At 40.9% G+C, this 18,851-nt stretch overlaps 1 protein-coding gene and 1 long non-coding RNA gene across 4 annotated transcripts; one reads left to right on the forward strand and one right to left on the reverse strand.

The window, feature by feature from the left end:
• LOC134288549 (uncharacterized) lies at positions 1-6,077 on the forward strand. Its single transcript, XR_009998005.1, has 3 exons — positions 1-2,553; positions 2,862-2,929; positions 3,839-6,077. It is a non-coding gene; the product is annotated as an uncharacterized LOC134288549 (long non-coding RNA).
• A 3,196-nt stretch (positions 6,078-9,273) lies between these two features.
• LOC109402593 (gamma-glutamyl hydrolase) lies at positions 9,274-18,851 on the reverse strand. 3 transcript variants are annotated; one of them, XM_062853732.1, is made up of 4 exons: positions 18,249-18,850; positions 11,473-11,958; positions 11,152-11,405; positions 9,274-9,554 (listed from the first exon to the last, which is right to left on the reverse strand). In XM_062853732.1, exons 1-4 carry the CDS (start codon positions 18,509-18,511, stop codon positions 9,490-9,492), a joined length of 1,068 nt encoding a protein of 355 aa, XP_062709716.1. In that variant the 5' UTR covers positions 18,512-18,850; the 3' UTR covers positions 9,274-9,489. The 3 variants fall into 3 exon arrangements, with proteins under 3 accessions (XP_062709716.1, XP_062709715.1, XP_029725685.2); XM_062853731.1 differs by having other exon boundaries at positions 11,086-11,405; positions 18,249-18,849; XM_029869825.2 differs by lacking the exon at positions 9,274-9,554 and having other exon boundaries at positions 10,959-11,405; positions 18,249-18,851.

Below are 18,851 nucleotides of genomic sequence, written 5' to 3' on the forward strand. Positions count from 1 at the left end.
AATGGACTCTGCACCGTTCCTACTGAAGGTTTTTTTTGTCACCTGCGTTCGCGACATCCACCTTCAGCCTAGCCATAGCTTCGAGTAGAACCTAGACTCTTGCGCTAGTCGAGCGGATACCCCACTCAATAGTTCAGGCGTTGAAGTCTCCATCGATGACCACGCGACTCAATCTGACTAGTGCGCTAGATAGCAAATCCAGCATTGATGAGAAGTGGTCTATCGAGCATAACACCTGCAGTAATACACCCCGTTCATCTTCGCTATTGCGAAGCCCTCGAGTGACGTGGAAATTATTTCCCGGACCGGAAAACGACCGGTTGTACAGATTGCCGCTAGCTTGGTCTTATCTGCTACCTAGTTCCCGTTATCGGGAGGGATGCGGTATGGGTCCGATAGTAGGACAATGTATGTACTTGACTCCGAGAGTGACTGCCACAGCAACTGTTGTGCGGCTTCAGAGTAGTTTAGGTTTAGCTGTGTAATCTGCGTTATCGTTCAATTGGTTCGACCTCCTCCCGTGCCCGGAATCCGGGATAATTTGGTATCAGGCTGGGTAGACCTTCGCTGGATGTATAGGTCGGGCTCCTGGGTGAGATGAGCGGAGGAATGTTCCCTTGACTGATTGATAGCGAGGATTTTTGCTGGCAAATCGGACGGGAAATCGGAGCAGACCTCTTGGGAAACGGCACTGGACGTGTGTGTGTGTGTATCGAACTTTCGGCTTGAAACCAGCGTATACCGGTTTGTAGCTTCCCAAGCAATTGAAAAAAAGGCTAACTATTTTGTTGAATAAGAACAACAGGACATCTTGTTATGATCTGATTCAGATTATTTTATTTCGATGCACGCAGCCTTTCTGGAGAACGGTACGCAGATCGGCGTGGGGTTTTCACGCCGCCGCTGATGCTTCTTGGAACAGCATCATACATCATAACCAAAAACTGGACACACCAGTGATCCACCATGCATACAATATACTATATTCTTGAGAACTTGGGGAGCCACAAGCCGATATGCGTCGATTTCACACTTTTACATCGAAAAAAAAAACTCCCACTTGAGAGGTGGAACGAGACAGCCTGTTCCTGCTGAATCACGAATGAGGCATTCGTGGACCAAGAGTAAAGTTGTTACGGGAGGGTCTCTGCTAAAAGGCATAGTCGGGCTTTCGGGAACGCGTTCACGGGAAGTATGGTGCTTTGGATATGATGGTCGATCATCCTAAAGAAGTGCGCCAGGCGGCAGTACGACAAATGAATTTCAATGAAACTCATTTGGAGCTCCCGCGTTGTAGCTGCTACTGTAGCAGTTTATTGGATCGCCTACTATACTGGTTCAGAAAAAATTCTCCCGGATATGAAGAGCCAGCGATACAATCATCAAATTCAAGCAAACTACTGTTACCATTCCCAGCACTGGCCCGGATATTTAGGCCCGCCCGTCGTGTGACCCTTGTTCGCCGGGCAAATCAGTCATTTGCCGAGTTACACTCTCTGGCGATGTGGCCTTCCTCTACGCACTTCCTGCAGCTCCTGCCGGAGCCGGGAATACGATGATTCGTAGGGTAGCGAGCCACATAGGCAGTGGTCGGTATGTATTTAGCTTTGCGCACTTTTCGCTATAACGCAGTCAATTCCAAACCAATTGACTTGAACGTTTGTACACGGCTAGATACTATGCGTATCTCACCGCGTTCCGAAAATTGTGTCAATTGGTTCAAAGCTGCCCATAATAGGAGCCCTGCCGAGATGGTTCCACTTCCATATGCAGAAATCCACGCACACATTTGCTTGCATGCTCCTTAGGCGAAGAAAACTGTAAACAAACATTTTATGAGCGGGAAAAAACGATTGATATAATTGATTTAACAGCTTATGCTGTAGTCTGCAGCAGTGAAATCCAACTTTAAAGAGCCACAGAGCTTTTGTGGGGTGTGAATTGAAGGTTGATTCAACAAGTGAATCAGGTGAAGTAAAAATTGAACCGGGGTGAAGAACAATTCAGCTGGCGACTGCTTTGGTGTGGTTGCCTTCGTAGTACGCAAAACGAGACAACTTTTAAGGTCGTAAGTGGATTGGAATTGAAACATGAAATTTTACGTAATTATTCAATTTCTTTTGCTATAGGAGGTGGTTATCTCGATAGTCTACATTTTTTTTGCTTCCATCTAATTAGGCAATGACAATGGTAAATCAGAATATCTATAATGATGAGCTATTTTTCGTCTGATGAGACGACAATTAGCGCAGATGACGAAGAAAATTTGTACCTCATGTCGTGGATTTTCCGAAACTTATATATTTCCGGCGTAAACAAACGTGTACCGACGGAACTACTTTTATCACATTATATCAGCGTCGTCATTGCTTCATTTGTTTGAATCGCAGCTTTCCTATCTAAATAATTGTAATAACTAATCTCTTTCTTCTCATCCTATTTATTTTATTCGTTCCTCTAGCTGCCAATGTACCATATCCTAGACCGAACGTGCTGATGCCGAGGGATCCCCACTCGGAGGTCCTGCTGCGCATGTCCTACGATCCCCTACAGGTAAGGTTCCCGGGATGGCCACAGTAAACCCCCGAAAATCCAACAGTCGACCTCCTCTGCGCCCCATCAAATCAATTGGATCAATGTGGAACCCGATCGTAATTGTAATATACATGTGTACCTACCGGTGTACAACTGTTACAAATCGCCGCTTTTGCTGAATTCTGATTGACACTGCCGCCGGCCGGTTGACGACCGATAGATATCTCATATCACTGTCTGTTTATCATCCTCTTTCTCTGTTTCTCTTTCTTGTATGTACTCTGTTGTATGATCTGTTATCGACCGCCACCCGCCACCACTACCAGCAGGCCGCTGAGTTCCAACGGCAAAACGCGTTGGACCGTGCCCACTCGCTGCATGAGCAGTATCTTAGGTATATTTGAAACCTTGATTGTTTTTTTTTCATTTGATCATTAGTTTTTTTTTTGAGAACGTACAATTTTGCAATGGGACTTTGGTAAACAGTCGAATAAAATGATATCATTTGATCAGGTCCTTTCGCATCAAATAACATATTACATTTGAACCAACCGTTAAATATCGCTGTTTAAACTATTCTGAATGGTTTATGGCTGGAGTTTTATCAGAGTGATTCGAGCAAGTAGGGTCTTGTACCATTTGGGCAGGTGTACCTATTTTGGGCACTTGCCGCTATAACTAAGTCAATTTCAAACCGATTGATTTGAAATTTTGTCCAGAGTTAGGCACGTACAGTATCTAACGCAGTACAAAAAATCAAATCAATCGATTTGAAATTGACTTAGTTATAGCGGCAAGTGCCCAAAATAGGTACACCTGCCCAAATGGTACAAGACCCTACTGAGAATCATTATCAGCAGCTTTCAAGCTGCTGCAGAGGCTTACCATGAGCATTGTTGAAACTTCAATGTGAAGTTCCGATTAAGTTCAGTGTGAGCTTTTTAAGCAGTTTGAAAGCTGCTTAAGACGATACTCGGAACTTTAATTAGCCTGAAGCTGCTCGTGTGCACACTTTGGCTTTTCAAGCAGCCGGTGGATCTTGAAAGTGTACTGCACACTAACGAACAGTGATGCTGCCATTACATCAAATGATCTTATACAGAACGATTTTGTATGCCTAATGATCATCCCATTGAAATGTTAAGCATTTTTAGTTTTTTTAAACGTATCCTATATCAAAGAATAATTTAATTAGTTTTGATAGACTTTTTCTAGTTCTTTTGTTTTGTTTTATGGTAGATTTGCACTTTTTCATTCGATAGAATTCTTTCGCTAATGATACTTCCTTGAACACAATTTTTAGACAACACGAGCGGGAAATGAAAGTAAGAGCACTGGAAGAAGCGGCACGTGGCGGTAAACCAATGTAGGCGACTCTGTAGACTAACTTCTAGGACGCGATGAGGATATTGATGAGAAAGAAAAGAAGAAGAAGAAGAGGGTGAGAACAGACACAGACAGGAAAGAAATTGCGGCGAACTAAATAGGTTATGTCAAGCAACTTTTGTTTTCTTCCGGTACCTACTCGTATGAATGAAATGGTTGTACATATTTGGTCAAAAGTAACCCGCCAGTGAAGATCTCTAGGCAATCGTTTTAAGGCACAAGTTGAGTTTCGATTCGATTAGTCATGATAACAATTATTTATTCAAAGAAGCCGGCATCACTGGTTACTTTGTTGCCGTACTGTCGATTGAAGATTATGGGCGAGGAAGGGAATAATTTGTTTCACATAGCAAATTTGCTTGACTTTCGAGATGATATTAACAAACAGTCTGTTCCGCACAGTGAGTATTAATTACGTTAAAAATTGCGTAACAATCAAATGTGTGAACAATTCGAATCAAGTTGCCCATGGTTTTCAAGGCACTCTTGATCGAGAGGTAAACAAGCTTGGAAACTTGGTTTCAAAATAAATCAGTTTCATGAAGCGTTTCACAACAAGTACTCACTGTGCATTGTTACACCTGATAGGGAAATGAATCTAAATCAAAGAAAAGCAAACCTAATTGGCAGTATGTGGTGAGTTTCTACACTGCAAATGTCAAGGCTGGTATGAACACAAACATATTTGGACAAAGTATGCATAAATCATTTATATGACTGTATAAAGTAAAAAAAAAAAACAAACGGTAGATAGTAAGTAGATTCGTATATATTTTATATTTATGATAAATAACAAAACGGAAATAGTCTTTCTCCGGAGATTGTGTCGATTTTCGATTTACCCAATCGAAACTCGTTTGAGGACTGTGGCCACTCCACTTCAGTCCTCAAGAAACAAGAATGTTAAGCAAACCCTGCCCTAGGCTTAAAAGCGCACTATTCAAAAGTAAAACAAAAAATGCTTCTAAATTAAACACAAACAAGGTCCCATTTTCGAAATCTTCTAAGTGTCTATATTCGTATGTCGTACAATACAAATCACGATAACAAAGCAACTTTTGTGTAAAAAATATAGCGATTTTCTTTCATACTGCTTACGTTTATGTTTGCGCAAAACAAATTATCACAAGTAAAAGAAAACTGGAAAAATACTTCTCCAGTACCCTAGAAGTATTCACAGCTGACGAATGGAACAGAAAAAAAACTCTTGAACGTCGCTATTGTGCTGATCGCGCAGAGCTCCTGCTCGGGGATTGGTACTTACCACGAAACGCTACCTTAGTTTACCACTTAATACAAACGACTATTCAATTGCATTTTGAGTTACGATAATGGAAAAAGAAAACGTGAATCTTAGCTAAAACACCGATGTAGAAGTTTGATTGTTTTACATATTTAATGAATGCAGTGTCAGTTAAGAAACAAAAAAAAAAAACAAAATCAGAAATTCGAAACAAAAAAAAAACACAAACTAGTTGCCTGTGAACTCTGTTGTTTTGAGTTCGAACTTATCCGACATTTTCTAGTGAGTATATTTACAAGTACGCAACACACACTCACAGACAAAAGTGGGGAGGGCTGGCAGCACTGTTGTGGCGGACAGATTAAACGTAGATTTTTCGGTACCACAAATACAACAAAACCATCACTCGTGACGAAGGGGTGAAAGCTTTCCAAGACAGAGACAGCCCCTCGTCGACGGGGATGGTGAGACAAAGCTAAAACAACCAGTATGGTAAGAACAACATGAACAACAACGTGTACAACTTAAGTGACAAAATGTATGAATGTAACTAATGACGGACAGCAGACGAACAGAATATTCGACATTATTCAAGCAAAAGTGAGAGATTGCAAACACAGGAATAGGAGAACATAGGAGAGTACAGTATAAATAAACAGAATGGTATATTATTGATCGATAAGTATATCTCGGCAACAGCAAGAAAAAAAGTAAACAATTATTTAGTGAATAAAGGGATAAACACACAGAATCATTGATCTTATATTAAAAGCAAAACAAAAATATTTAATTATGTATTAGTAATTCTATTGACAAAAAGTATAATAATGGAAAAGAATCAACACACACACAATTAAAAGTGAAAACATAAGAATAGTGATGATAAATATACGAGTAAACAAAATATTAAAAATCAACTTTGGATTGTTATTAGGATTCTAGATTTGAAGAACATTAACCTACATTTAGAACTCTTGGATGGCGGGATTGGTGGCTCCTGCTTTTGATTCGTATGCAGACGCTTAGGGGTTCCCTGGTCCGTCCATTTCATTCTACTATCTATCCATCTACTTTCTGCCTCTTCTCTATTAATAGAACTCGCCTATATATGTTCAGCCATCGCTAGAACCAGAAATGGGTTAACAAACGCTTCCCTTACAACTTTGCAGCACATTGCAGTCAATGTGTTATATTTCGCCTGTAAATTGTCACCCTTTGGATTGTGCCGCATCATAGCTTTTGAAGTGCGCAAGAAGAACGCCTAGAACGACTGACGTTTGGAACTACTACGACTGGTGTAGCTTTGCTCTTCAATACTTCTCCTAAAGCTTGCGTCTTCAATTGAGCAATCTCATCACTCTTTGGTTACGCTTAAGATTTACTCGTAGTGACTTGGTCAAACTATTGGTAACGTAGGTATCACGGATGGAAGTTGTCGGAATCAGTTAATACGAATGCGTATACTGGTCGGATACATTAGGCACCGATGGCCTCCTGAGTCCTGGTTTGAGACATTCTTCATCCGCTCCGTCTCTTCCGAACTCTTCGGGACATTCCCGTCTCTTCCGAACTCTTTGGGAGATCTAGGAGTACGTGCAGAGGATGAAAGGCTCTTGGCCTCTGACCTCCAACAAATTGAGGGGGAGGTTGTCCGATTGAAAGACAACAAAGCCACTGAAATAGATCAACTACCAAGTGAGACTCTAAAATGCGGTAGAGAAGCACTGGTGAGAGCACTACACTGGGTCATTTCCAAGATTTGGGAGGAGGAAGCATTACCGGAGGAATGGATAGAAGGCATCGTGTGTCCCATCTACAAAAAGAACCGCAAGTTGGATTGCGGGAACTATCGCGCGATCACACTACTGAGCGCTGCCTATAAGATAATCTCTCAAATATTATGCCGCCGTCTATCACTGATTGTAAGAGAGTTCGTGGTACAATATCAGGTTGGATTCATTGGTGAACGCTCCACAAAGGACCAGATGTTCGCCATTCGCCAGGTGTTGCAGAAATGTCGCGAATACAACGTGCCCACACATCACTTCATCGATTTCAAATCGGCGTACGGTACTAACGATCTAAAGCAGCTACGGTAGATTATGCACGAATGCGGATCCCCGGATAAACTGATATGTTTGATCAAGGTGACGATGGATTGAGGGGACTACTACGAAAGGCCGAATCACGTAATTCGAGTATCAGAGATACTTTCGAGTCTCTTCGAATCTCGTAGAGGGTTTCGATGGTATTTCGTGCTTGCTGTTTAACATTGCGTTTAGACGTTTAGAGGTTGTAATAAGGAGAGCGGGATACACACGAGTGGAACGGTTTTCACGAAGTCCGCTGCTTGGTTTCGCAGATGATATTGATATTATCTCTAGCAAATTTGAGACGATGGCTTTAACGCATATTCGACTAAAAGTGAAGCCAGGTGAATCAAATTAGTAATTAATGTATTGAAAACAAAGTACATGATAGCAAAGGGCTCTAGGGAGGAATTAACGCGTTCACCACCCCGAAGTTCTATCATGATGAAAGCGAGGCGGCTGAAGAGTTCGTGACTTGGGCTCATTAAGGACAGCGGACAACGACACCAGCAGAGAAATTCAGGGATGCATTGCGGCAGGATATCGAACTTACTTCGAACTCCGAAGAAATCTACAGTCAATCAAAGTTCGCCGTCACACGAAGTTAACACAAGTAACATTTTGATGGCCAAATAGTAGAGGTTTTGAAAACCGTGATGGAACCTTATACCTTTTACTGCTTTTAGAACTATCATAATAGTTCTAATTACTTCTTCTAGTCTGCAGATCCATCTTGCAGATGGAAGACGAGAATTAAAGAACCTGTAATCCTGCGTGTTAATCCGTTTGCTCATAGGGTAAGTGTGCCCATCGTTGTGGTATTAAGGTAAATTCATTTTAAAAACAATGATCGTACCATCTAATGAAGAGTAGCAAAACGTTAGTTGGTAGTTTTCTATCCAAATTTGCTTGGAAAAATATAAAAACTATCGTTTCTCTCTGTTTTCGATCATAAATCGCTTACCACAACATTAGGCACACTGTTCCTATTATGGAGGTAAAATTTAATTTTGGTTCCTATTGTTGCGGTATCCCATTGAAATCATGGGATACCGCAACATTAGGAAGACTACCGCAACAATAGGAACACAGCAGCAAAAAATTTAAGGAAAATATTTTTTTAAAATAGGTTTTTGGGCAAATCTTAAGCACACAAATGGTGCAATCTCATAATTTAAGCATAATACATCTATTAAAAATGCCTTTTGGTAACATTTCAGTCGAAAAAGTGCTCAATTGCCACTACCGCAACATTAGGTACTACCACAACGAAGGGAACAATTACCCTAGTTATATGCAAACCCTGCTACGTCAATGTATACGAGTATTATTGTGTCACGTGACTGTACTCGTAGAATACGCTCAAAATTAGTGGTAAAGCAAAGGAAACCCTTTGAATAAAAGCGTTATAAATTCTGCTTGGAGTAAAAATTTGAAAAAGCAGACTTATTTCTATTTATAGCACATACCTACCTAGTCATAAATCTAAATAGGGTATCGCGCCACTTGGGCGGGGGCTTCTATATTCGTCTGTTTTCCACTATAACTCAGTCAGTTTTGAACCAGTTGACTTGAAATGTTGTACACGGGTAGATACTATACCTATCTCACCGCATTCCAAAAATTTTGTCAATTGGTTCAAATTTGACTGAGTTATAGTGGAAAACAGACAAAAATAGAAGCCACCGCCCAAGTGGCGCGATTCCCTATAGAAACATCAAATTGTTTCTACCAGACAAAAGGTTTGATTTCCTCTAACCCTTCTTCCATTTACCAGTTACCATCAGCAGCTTCGTGCAATCACGGTCGGTGTGGTCACGCTTGGTGACGCTGACTGATAAACATTTACCTAATTGTAACATTTTATCATGCAGTAGGTAGCTTTAATTCAGTCGGGCAGGCATATGGGACTGCAATTATCCCCCATGTCATCGTTGTTGTCATCACCGGTGAAAATTAAGTAAAAAAGTGGCTGTCAGCAGGTACAAATGATGAGATAGCAATCAAAACACCCGGTCGTCATCTTGCGTTGTTGTCATGGCTTTTATTGTGGTGGTGCATCAAAAATACAATGTGGGTAGGACGGTGGCTCCGTGATTGCCCATTGTGGGAAGCAGATAAAACAGCTTGGTCCAATTACTTACTCTAGTACCTAGTCGGCAGTTCATGGCGCGAATCGTTATCAGAGATCTCGGTGTCCTATATGTGAATTGACTGGGATGATTTGAAGTATTTCTAGCAGGAGTTTCGACTTCTCGGCTTGTTGCACTTTTTCTTCTCACGCTCCACGTATCGTTGAACTTAAAAGAAATCATATGATGGACGTTATCAGATTCTGGTTGTTTTGTAAGAATAATTTTGCATGCAAAGTTTGTTATAATGTAAAAAGAAGCAATTGAATTTAAGGGCATGCATCTTGTTTAAGACTGTATCTATACTTGAAGTAAAAAAATAAATCGAATAACACAGTATAATCAGCAGTTAGTTTAAAAAAAATGAGAGACCAACCTCTGAAGTAGACAGAGAGGAGAGGTTTGACAATAAACTCGAACAGACGAAGTACACGATTGCAGGTAGAGACAGAGGTAGGTCTAGTGGTTTTGGTGCTAAGGTAGTGATTGAAGAGGGTGTGTTTAAATTCGAGTATTTTGGAATGCATGCGGATGCGATACGTAAAAATGATGTTTCCCATGAAACGAACAGACGTATTATTGCTGCAAATGTGGCTTTTAAATGGCTACAAGCTATTTGTTAGATCTTCAAGGATCAGAATTTAGCCATTGGTCAAATGTTCCAGGAACTGTATTAGATATAATTTCTAGATATGTTTTCTCTTATATCAATCGAAACAATAATATAATCAGCACTGGGGCACGTTCGGTGTACCGTCAAGGCGCCATTCACCGTGGGGGCTCTATTCACCGTGTGCCTTCGAATATTCATTATTTCCATATTATGATTGAATGATATGACAATTTCCCTTCAATTTCACCAATAGAACATTGTGCACAACATGTGCACAACAGGCAATGTGTTAGATGTTCATCTAATCCCATCCGAAGGGGGTTTGGATTGTGAAAAGAAGATAACCATGTGCGTTTGTGGAATCGAGTTCAGTTCTAGGCCTGCTGGCGACGGAGATAGTCGAGTGACTCCGTAGCTTGAAGGAATAGAAGCGCCCGTCTAGCGAATTGGGAGTCGTGAGTTCGAGTCTCACCGGAGTACGTGGATTTCTTTTCATAATTTCAAATCTCAATTTGTTCATCGAGCACATGTTCTGTTGTGCACATGGATGTCAAAGCATTTTCAACAGTGTAACAACACTGTTGCCTAAAGTTTTGCTCAAACATCATCAAATTAGGCAAGGAATCATAATACCCACGCTGTTTGCACCAGTTCATTGCAGAAACGGAGAATTGACCTTCTCACCATACTAAAATTCAGCTCATTACTACAAATCTATTTAGTACTTCACCGATCTGTCCTCTTGACCTTTATCCAAGTAGTAAGCCCCTTATTCATGCCACAAAAGTTCTGCTTATTGGACACAGTGACAACAACGAGGAGGAAAACAGCCCTTTATTTCAATAACTATTTTACACAATTGAGATTAATTAGTTTACTTCAGATTCGTCGAAGTGATGATGCCTTCTCGGATCCCATAACCCAATATTTCGGATTGTATTCAATGAGTAGGTATTAGGTGTTAGTAATAAACTCATGCAATAACATTCAATTAATCTCTTTAGTAATTCATGCAAACCATCTCCACCAGCAGCATTCCAACCAAGCATGCAACGGTCCAAACCATGCCATTAGCACTGTACACACCTATCGCACCGCCGTTATCCCCCGGGGCTTTGGCCGCCTCACTCGGCTCCCGGTAGTCTACATTACCTTCAAACAAGTAGCACTGTTCGAATGCCGACTTCTTCAGGCCGGTGAACGACACCGGATAGTTGTAGATCACGTGTTGATCAATGTCGTCCTCACTCTGGAAGCGCCCTTCACTTTTGCGAGCTTCATTCACAAAAAAGTCTGCAAAGTACTGCGCTGCCTTGATGGCATTCGGCGTGTGTGAGATGTTTTTGTTCTGGACCCATTCGTAGATATTCTTCTCCGGATGAAACTGAACACCGTAGAATGGGAGACTGTGTGGATGGAAGAAATCAACTTTGTTACAACCAATGTCCCGGGTGTCGACTCCCCTATACTCACATTTTGTGTTCAATAGTCGAAATAAACTCCAGCTCATTCCAGTCCAAGTTGGTGGACATGACGCGCCACTCCCGATCCAACCCGTAATCGGTCAAGTTCTTCTCCGTAACGCAATACTGATGGAAGTTTGCGGTGACATACTCAGAAGCCAAAATTTCCACAATTTCATCCGGAGTCTCGGCAAACATGCGACTCTCCCGGAAGTTCGGTTTGAAATCCAACGGCAGCGCTTGATTGTTGGAACTGCAATGGGCCCGATGTTCATCGCCGTTTGCCGCCAGGTAGGTGAGCAGTTCGAAACCCAAACAAGTGCCCCACAGCGGGAAGTAGCCACCCTGGACGTTGATCTCCTCGGCCACATCGTAGATATGGCGACCGGCATCGGCGTATCCGTTGGATTGATTGAACCAGGTCGCACCACCGGGCAGTAGAACTCCGTTCAGGTTTGGGAGGATGTTTTCGTAATATTCACGCGGTTTATTGATCCTGTGAACAAAGGGGGAGATTTGTGTTACTGTGTGATCTATCATTGTAGCAAAAAGAAAGCCAGACTAACGACCTGAAGGCTGAAGGTCGTCAAATCGAACGTCTATGAGAACGTAGGATTCCTGTTTGCCTTTACTTAGTTCATTTATACCTCTTATACCTCATCGGTTTTACTAACCAAGCTATATTACAAGTTTTATTTTGTGTTGAATGTACTATTTTAACTTCTAAGCATTTTCCTATGTTTAATGTACATTTATAGTGCTCTAGAGTAATAGAGTACTATGAGATCTCAGCAATCTCATTTTGATGGCCTACATTCAGGCCATTTCGGGCAAAAATCAACTACCCAGATATAAGAATCGTTCCCTACCAGGGACATCAAAATGTAAACGTCTCGTATTAAAACCTGAATCGAAATGCCCCCTTAGAATTAGAAATTCCTAGACAAAACTCAAGCTATGAAAGCAACTAATGCTGCGAACGAAAAGCAACCTGCCAGACAAAATACGATTACAGGATTGACTGATGGACCAACAACATTTATGAAACCTCGTCATCCTGTCATCGGAAATTGTTATCCAATAGGGTAACAGGGCAATATACAGGGTGTTAGGTTCCTGAGTGCAAACTTTTTAAAGGGTGATAGAGGACCATAAATGGTGAAAAAAATTGTTCTAAGCATATGGTCAAATCTCAACCGTTACGTAGTTATTGAGCTTTCCATGTTTTTGACTCTGATTGCCTTAACTGGCTATAACTTGAAAATGATCAAACTTATCGCAGTTTTTTTACCCTTATTCGAAAGATTATTGAAATTTCTATCAAATGGCATCTTTGAATCGATTGGTTTAGTTAAATAACTAAGTTTTCAAGAGCAAACTAGCTCAAAATAGCGTGTTTTAATTTGTTTTTGTCAATTATCTTTGAAACATGCGTAATAAATTAAAATTCTTTCTTTGGCAAAGTTCTGGCTCCTATCCTACTCTACAATTCGTTTTTTGACATTAAACGTCTATCTCTTATCGTTTTCTTGCAATTTTGATTTAAACATCGCATTTCAGGTAAAAAAATTTGCAACTGTCAAGGTAAGCACGTTTTTGCGCACTGTGCCGCACATTTAAATCGAAATTGCAAGAAAACGATAAGAGCTAGAAGTTTGGAGTCAAAGAACGAATTGTAGAGTTGAACAGGGGCCACAACTTTGTCAAAGGAAGAATTTGAATTTATTACGCATGTTTCAAAGATAAGTGACAAAAACCAATAAAACACACTATTTTTAACTATTTTGCTCTATAAAACTTAGTTAATAAACTAAACCAATCGATTCAAAGATGTCATATGATAGAAAGTTCAATAATCTTTCGAATAAGGGTTAAAAAATTGCGATAAGTTTGACCATTTTCAAGTTGAAGCCAGTTAAGGCAATGAGAGTCAAAAACATGGGAAGTTCAATAACTACGTAACGGTTGAGATTTGACCATATGCGTAGAACAATTTTTTTCACCATTTATGGTCCTCTATCACCCTTTAAAAAGTTTGCACTCGCGAACCTAACACCCTGTATATGTTCTGTGTTGTATTCGTCCAAGTGTGATGTCCTCATTTATTACGCATTTGTAAGGATCCACTACAATATGTTATATTTTAATATGCATATGTAGTGCTTCATTATTTTTTCGTAATAGCTAACCAAGCCAAGTAGAAATTACAATGTTCAAAAGCTATGATATTCATTATTCATGTACATATACACTGCCCCCACTCGCATAACAGTCCCATCTTTGCTGGGTTTCCTATTCATATGCGACAGTTATGCGAGTGGGGGCAGTACACATACATCAAAGGAATTGCACCCATGATTTCCAATTCACTAGACGGGCGCTGCTTTCATCCGAGCTACGAATCCATCTGACCATCACCTGAAGGCGTGAACTCGATTCGACTAACGCACGTACGCTAAAACTCTAAAACTCTATTTCTGGAGAAATCACCAGTAAGTACTCCTGGAGAAATTTTCAGTGGGGACTCGTGGAGTATTCTCCAGAGGGAATTCCTTGAGGAATCGCCATCCGGAACTGCTGGAAAAATCCCCGGTGAAAACTCTTGGTGACTTTCCCAGACGAAACTTCAGGAGGATTTCCCAGCAGGAAGTGCTGGAGGAACAAATAGCGATTTCTGCAAAAATCCTCTTTAGGAATTCATAGAGGAATCCTTAGCTGGTTCTCCTGCAGGAATCCCCAGTGAAAATTCCTAGAGAAATCCCCGGTGGGATATGGGAACCTCTGCAAGAATTCTTATTTGAACTCCTGAAGAATCTCCAGATGAAATCCCTTGAGTGAACATCTGCAGAAATCGCCTAAGGGTGATCCTGAAGGAATTACCAGAGTCCTGGAGAAATTTCCAGTGTATTTCTGGAGGAATCCCCACAGGGAACTGCAGGAGAAATCCACAGTGCGAACTCCTGGGAGAATCTCGTACGGTAATTTCTCCAAAAAAATCCTCTGCGATAGCTTTAAAAAAAAATCTCAGCGAAACACTTTAAAAATTGCTCAGTGGGAATCCCCAGAGGAAATAGGTTCATAATTGGTTCATTTCCAGCATTTTCAGCTTATTAGCGCATTGCTCTATTCTTTCGAAATCACTGATTTTTTACAGCATTTTATTCATCAATCATATGATATCGTTCTAAAGATCTGCTGAGATCTCCAGAACTCATGTTTTCTGATCTGAATTAGAAGATTTCTTTTTAAATTCACTAGAACTTCACGTCATTGTTTGCTCCCGGAGCGCTTCCCCCGTCGCTTCACGAAAACAACAGATTATTTTCAGCATTCCCACATTCACAATCGAAAGCATTCCAACTTCGACGAAAACTTTCGAAATTCCGGCAGCTAATCCTTGATCCTTTAACCTTTTGGAACCGGATGGGTCAATATGACCCCGGCGATAAAATCGAGCATAAGAAACGTGTGCGAGGCTAGCGGGGTTGCGACAGCGAAGGCAAAACAATCCTGCTCCAAAGGGTTAAACCGCCAGAATGGGTAGAAGCGGGAAATTTGGCCAATTTCGGATAGCGGTATAGTAATACCTATCATAATTGGAGGATTTGGAAACTGACTAGTACCCTTAATACTAGGAGCCCCTGATATAGCTTTCCCTCGAATAAATAATATAAGTTTTTGAATATTACCTCCCTCTTTAACACTACTGCTTTCTAGTTCTATAGTAGAAAACGGAGCTGGAACATTTTTAGAGTTTTTGGAATACATATTTACTAAAAGCATTAGGTATAGCAGCTCTTAGCAGCTGTAGCGGATTTTTTGAAATACTGGGTTGAAGTGCACGGACAGAAATGCTGTTTGGTTGATATAACTTTTTCCATAGTTCTCTCAAGCTTCGAAGATATGCTTGGCATAATTGCTTCAAATGGTTGATTCATAAGGATTTGATGTCTACATCAAGCATATGTTTTATTTAAATCAACACCATTGAACACCAACCATCAAATGCCTAAACTAAAGACACTGTATGCTAAAGACACGAAATCTGATGATTGTTGCTGTTGATGATGATTGTCGCGTCATGACGATGATGCTGTCGAGCAATGCTTTTAAAGCGCGTTTGACATGTCTCCTGCTCGATTGGAATGACATTGACAGCAAATTTGGAATTCCAATTGGAACATTTCGTGTCTTTGCATATAGTGTCTTTAGCCTAAACCAAGCATAAATGTCATTACTTGAACCCGTGTTGATGACCGAGCCTTCTGCCTGGCTGCTAATTGTTCATCATGGCGGCGGTAGTTCATAGTGAGAACGGTGGCATTGTCGTTTTATTGTAACAATTTTATTAAATAAATCATTCACTACCTGCCTCTGTAACCAGAAGAAGTGCGCTCTGCTGTTATTATTCAATTTCCGTGAGGATTCAGTCATTTCAGCTTCAGGTAAGTGTGCCACCGGTAATGGGGTGCAAGAATTCGCAAGCTCATATCTGTGTTGTGTTTTCCAGATTCAGCTTGCAACCGTACATCACCAATCGAAAAATGACCAAAAAAAATAAGCGGTATCCGGAACAAGAACCAGCAACCGGAATGAACGCCATACGTTCGGGCCACCCGGTTCAGGCAAGAGAACCCCGGGTTCCGTTGATAAAGGAAAATTTTTGCGTGTTCCACCTGTCCAGCGTCCTGTTCCCAGTAGTGTCTTCACCAGCCAGCGGAAAGCATGGATGGGACTGTAAAAGAATCGGCGACATTTAGTGTTAAAGTTTTTGATTACTTGCTTGAGTTTGTTATTATTTCAAATTTTTAAGGTAAATAAAGAATGCGCAAGAGAAATTTTTGATAATCAAACGAATTGTTTCTCCGAAATTTAACCTCATTTGAACATTTTTAGTGTATGCTTAAAACAGCTTAAAACAACCATCTGATACAGTTCGCTTAAGCCTCAAGTGTAAAGTTGAGTAAAGCATAAAGGGTTCATTCACAAATATCATAACGCCAAAATTGGCCTATTTTGACACCCACCCACCTCTTCGTAACACTGTTTCTATGGGAAGAATTTTTTTTTGTTCGGGCTGCAACACCATCAAGAACACCCACCCACCCCCTCTAGCGTTATGACATTTGTGAACAAGCCCAAACATGCTTGGATATACCATGAGAACGATTGAGCTGTCAAACCATCAATAATACATATTGGGGAAGATTCAAATATTACGTCCATCAATTTTTGGGATTTCTAGACCCCCCCTCCCCCCTCTGTCACGCATTTTCCCTATACCTAATACACGTAGTGTCACACTTTTGTAGACCCCCCCCCCTCCCCCAAATGTTGGACGTAATTTTTGAACGTTCCCTTGTTGGTGGACGCATAATATGATTAAGCCAACCATATTTCTTGCTCCAGACAGTTCATCAATTTTGATCGAATCAAGCTTCTGTTATGCTTCGTCCTATGATACACCTCGTCCTTTTTTTACGTCCATGCTTGGCTGAGCGACAAAAAAATCTTCCGCTAAGACAATGAGCAAACTCAACAGTTTTATATTTTTTAAAACATCTTCGTGGTTAGGAGAAGTGTACAAAAATATAAAAATGTGTATTTTGATCATTATTTTGTCGGTAGAATTTTTTTTCGCTAAGCCAATAGTGGACGTAAAATAAGGTTTGGGTGTATTATGCGTGATACAATCTCAAAAAGGGATTATATAAAAGTCAGTGCACAAATATGCTTGTTCGCGACCGTAATATGATTGACATAACTTTATATTTTTCTCCGTGTTCCTGCAGGAATAGCCGCACGAGTTTCTGGAGAGTTTCCAATAGAAGTATGCAATTTATATTGAAATCTCTAAACTTCTGGAGATATTCCTGGAGGAAATTTTAGAGAAATCTCTGGAAGAATCTCGGCAGTAATTCCTTAAGCAATCTAAGTCGGAAATCTACAGCATGCATCTCAGAATGTAGGAAGTTCAGTTGGTTTTTGCAGAACATTTTATATCAACAATTTCGAAAATTGCCTAAAGCTGACTTTCTTTATACCGAATGGGTAACACATTTTTTTTGGTCTGTATTAACGAGATTTTTAACCCTAGTTCATCTCGGGACCCACGTTTTACTTCCCTTCCGAAGGAAGAACCCACATAGTCAAGTGTTTCTAACCACCACACCAGGTCCGCTTCACAAACAGAAATTACATCAATCCACATATCCTCCACAATTTCCTCAACTTCCACTTCTCCACAAAATGTACTCATTTCTGGTGTCCACTTACTTAGGTTAACGTTATTTTTCGAGCGAAACATTTGTCCTAATTTGGTGGCCGGTGAGTGGTGATACTACATTGTATGAAAACATATTTTTTTCCTGCTTCAATTCTTGGAACCCAATCAGTGGGAATCACTACGTCAAACGTGAAGCTTTGTTCATCCCATAACTTTTCATCTCTGTTTTGGGGCTGTCCATTAATTACGTAAGGGTTTATAGGGGGGAGGGGGGTTTGAGAAATCTTACGCGCCATACAAAAATATTTGGCTTTCTATACAAAAAATCTTACAAGGGGGGGAGGGGGTGTCGAAAAATCGCAAAAATTCCCTTACGTAATTAATGGACAGCCCCTTTAATGGTCATTCATAAAATCCCAGGCGTCGTCCTATCAATTGCAACAAACACCACCGTTCTCAAGTGGAGCAAAACACCGCTGTTGTTATTGATTGTTTCCAAGCACTATCAAGCGATTCGTCATCCGGGGTTATTGGCGAAAACACCATTTCGAACTACTCACCAGATGGGTACCACACGTGCGCCGGCACCCTCCACGAACTTTACGTAGGACGCCGCAATGTAGCTTTCGTAGTCCTCCTCGTATTTGGCCGCCAAGGAGTAAGACATCTCCTGAGCTAGGACTCCGATTACAGGCTCCTCGTTCAAAGGCGCCCGCAGGGATGCGGATTCCTCCGCGCTGATGATCGTCGCACCATTAGTCAGTGTCACTAGAAGGCTCAAAACCACCAACACAGTGGATCTCCCTAATCTGTAGAAGACCATTTTTTGACCAACTTTTTAAAGTGTTCTAATTTTAGCAACAATCTACAAAGGCACGTGCTGACTGCAGCAGCATAAGCGGCCCGATTAATAATATGCAAAAATGTGGCACAGTTGGTTCAGCTTGGCTAAGAATCACTCGCGAAACGATGAGGAACAAGAGACAAGCAAGACGACAAACGCGCGAATCGAACGTCCAGCTCGATCTGAGAGAGCACCCAGGCCACTGGATTTGCGTAGATTCTTCCAGTATCAGTACAAATTGACAATTTTTAATACATATGCGCGCCGATGATGATTGGATGGAGAGGCGAACGCGAAGTAACAAACGACAACAGTTTGT

Source organism: Aedes albopictus, chromosome 2 (assembly GCF_035046485.1).
Source record: "Aedes albopictus strain Foshan chromosome 2, AalbF5, whole genome shotgun sequence".
Taxonomy (NCBI): domain Eukaryota; kingdom Metazoa; phylum Arthropoda; class Insecta; order Diptera; family Culicidae; genus Aedes; species Aedes albopictus.